The following is a 328-nucleotide window of genomic DNA, read 5'->3' as shown; positions in this document are numbered from 1 at the left end:
CACAATCTACCTATTTCGACTAAGATCTACTCATAAAAACGTCTACTTATCTTCTTGTAACCATCTACCTAAATTTATATCTTTTTACCCACTGTCCCCATCCAAGCACGAAAATATCTACTTATAACAATACCTACTTACTGAGAACCATATCTACTTATCTACCCACCGCCTCCAGACATGCACCCTGACATCGGGTTGGACTGCGACGGCTTCCACGCCCTCTGGAAGGGGACGAACTACTGGCGGGGAATCATGTTCCAAGATGCTGAGTACGAAGAGCTGCTCTTCCAGGAGAACACACTATACCAGAAAGTACGTTGGAGAG

General features: G+C 44.8%; 1 protein-coding gene across 1 annotated transcript in view; it reads left to right on the top strand.

Annotated features, from left to right (window-relative positions):
• LOC119586365 (protein bark beetle-like) overlaps positions 1-328 on the top strand; it is a gene marked incomplete in the record, with an annotated part of 82,897 nt that overhangs the window by 57,640 nt on the left and 24,929 nt on the right. Inside the window, 1 exon segment of the mRNA XM_037935077.1 lies at positions 179-315. Within this exon segment, the coding sequence (XP_037791005.1) occupies positions 179-315 (137 nt within the window).

Source organism: Penaeus monodon, chromosome 21 (genome assembly GCF_015228065.2).
Source record: "Penaeus monodon isolate SGIC_2016 chromosome 21, NSTDA_Pmon_1, whole genome shotgun sequence".
In the NCBI taxonomy this organism is placed as follows: Eukaryota; Metazoa; Arthropoda; class Malacostraca; order Decapoda; family Penaeidae; genus Penaeus; species Penaeus monodon.
Note: the sequence above shows the minus strand (reverse complement) of the source record. Positions and strands in the feature narration are given on the sequence as shown.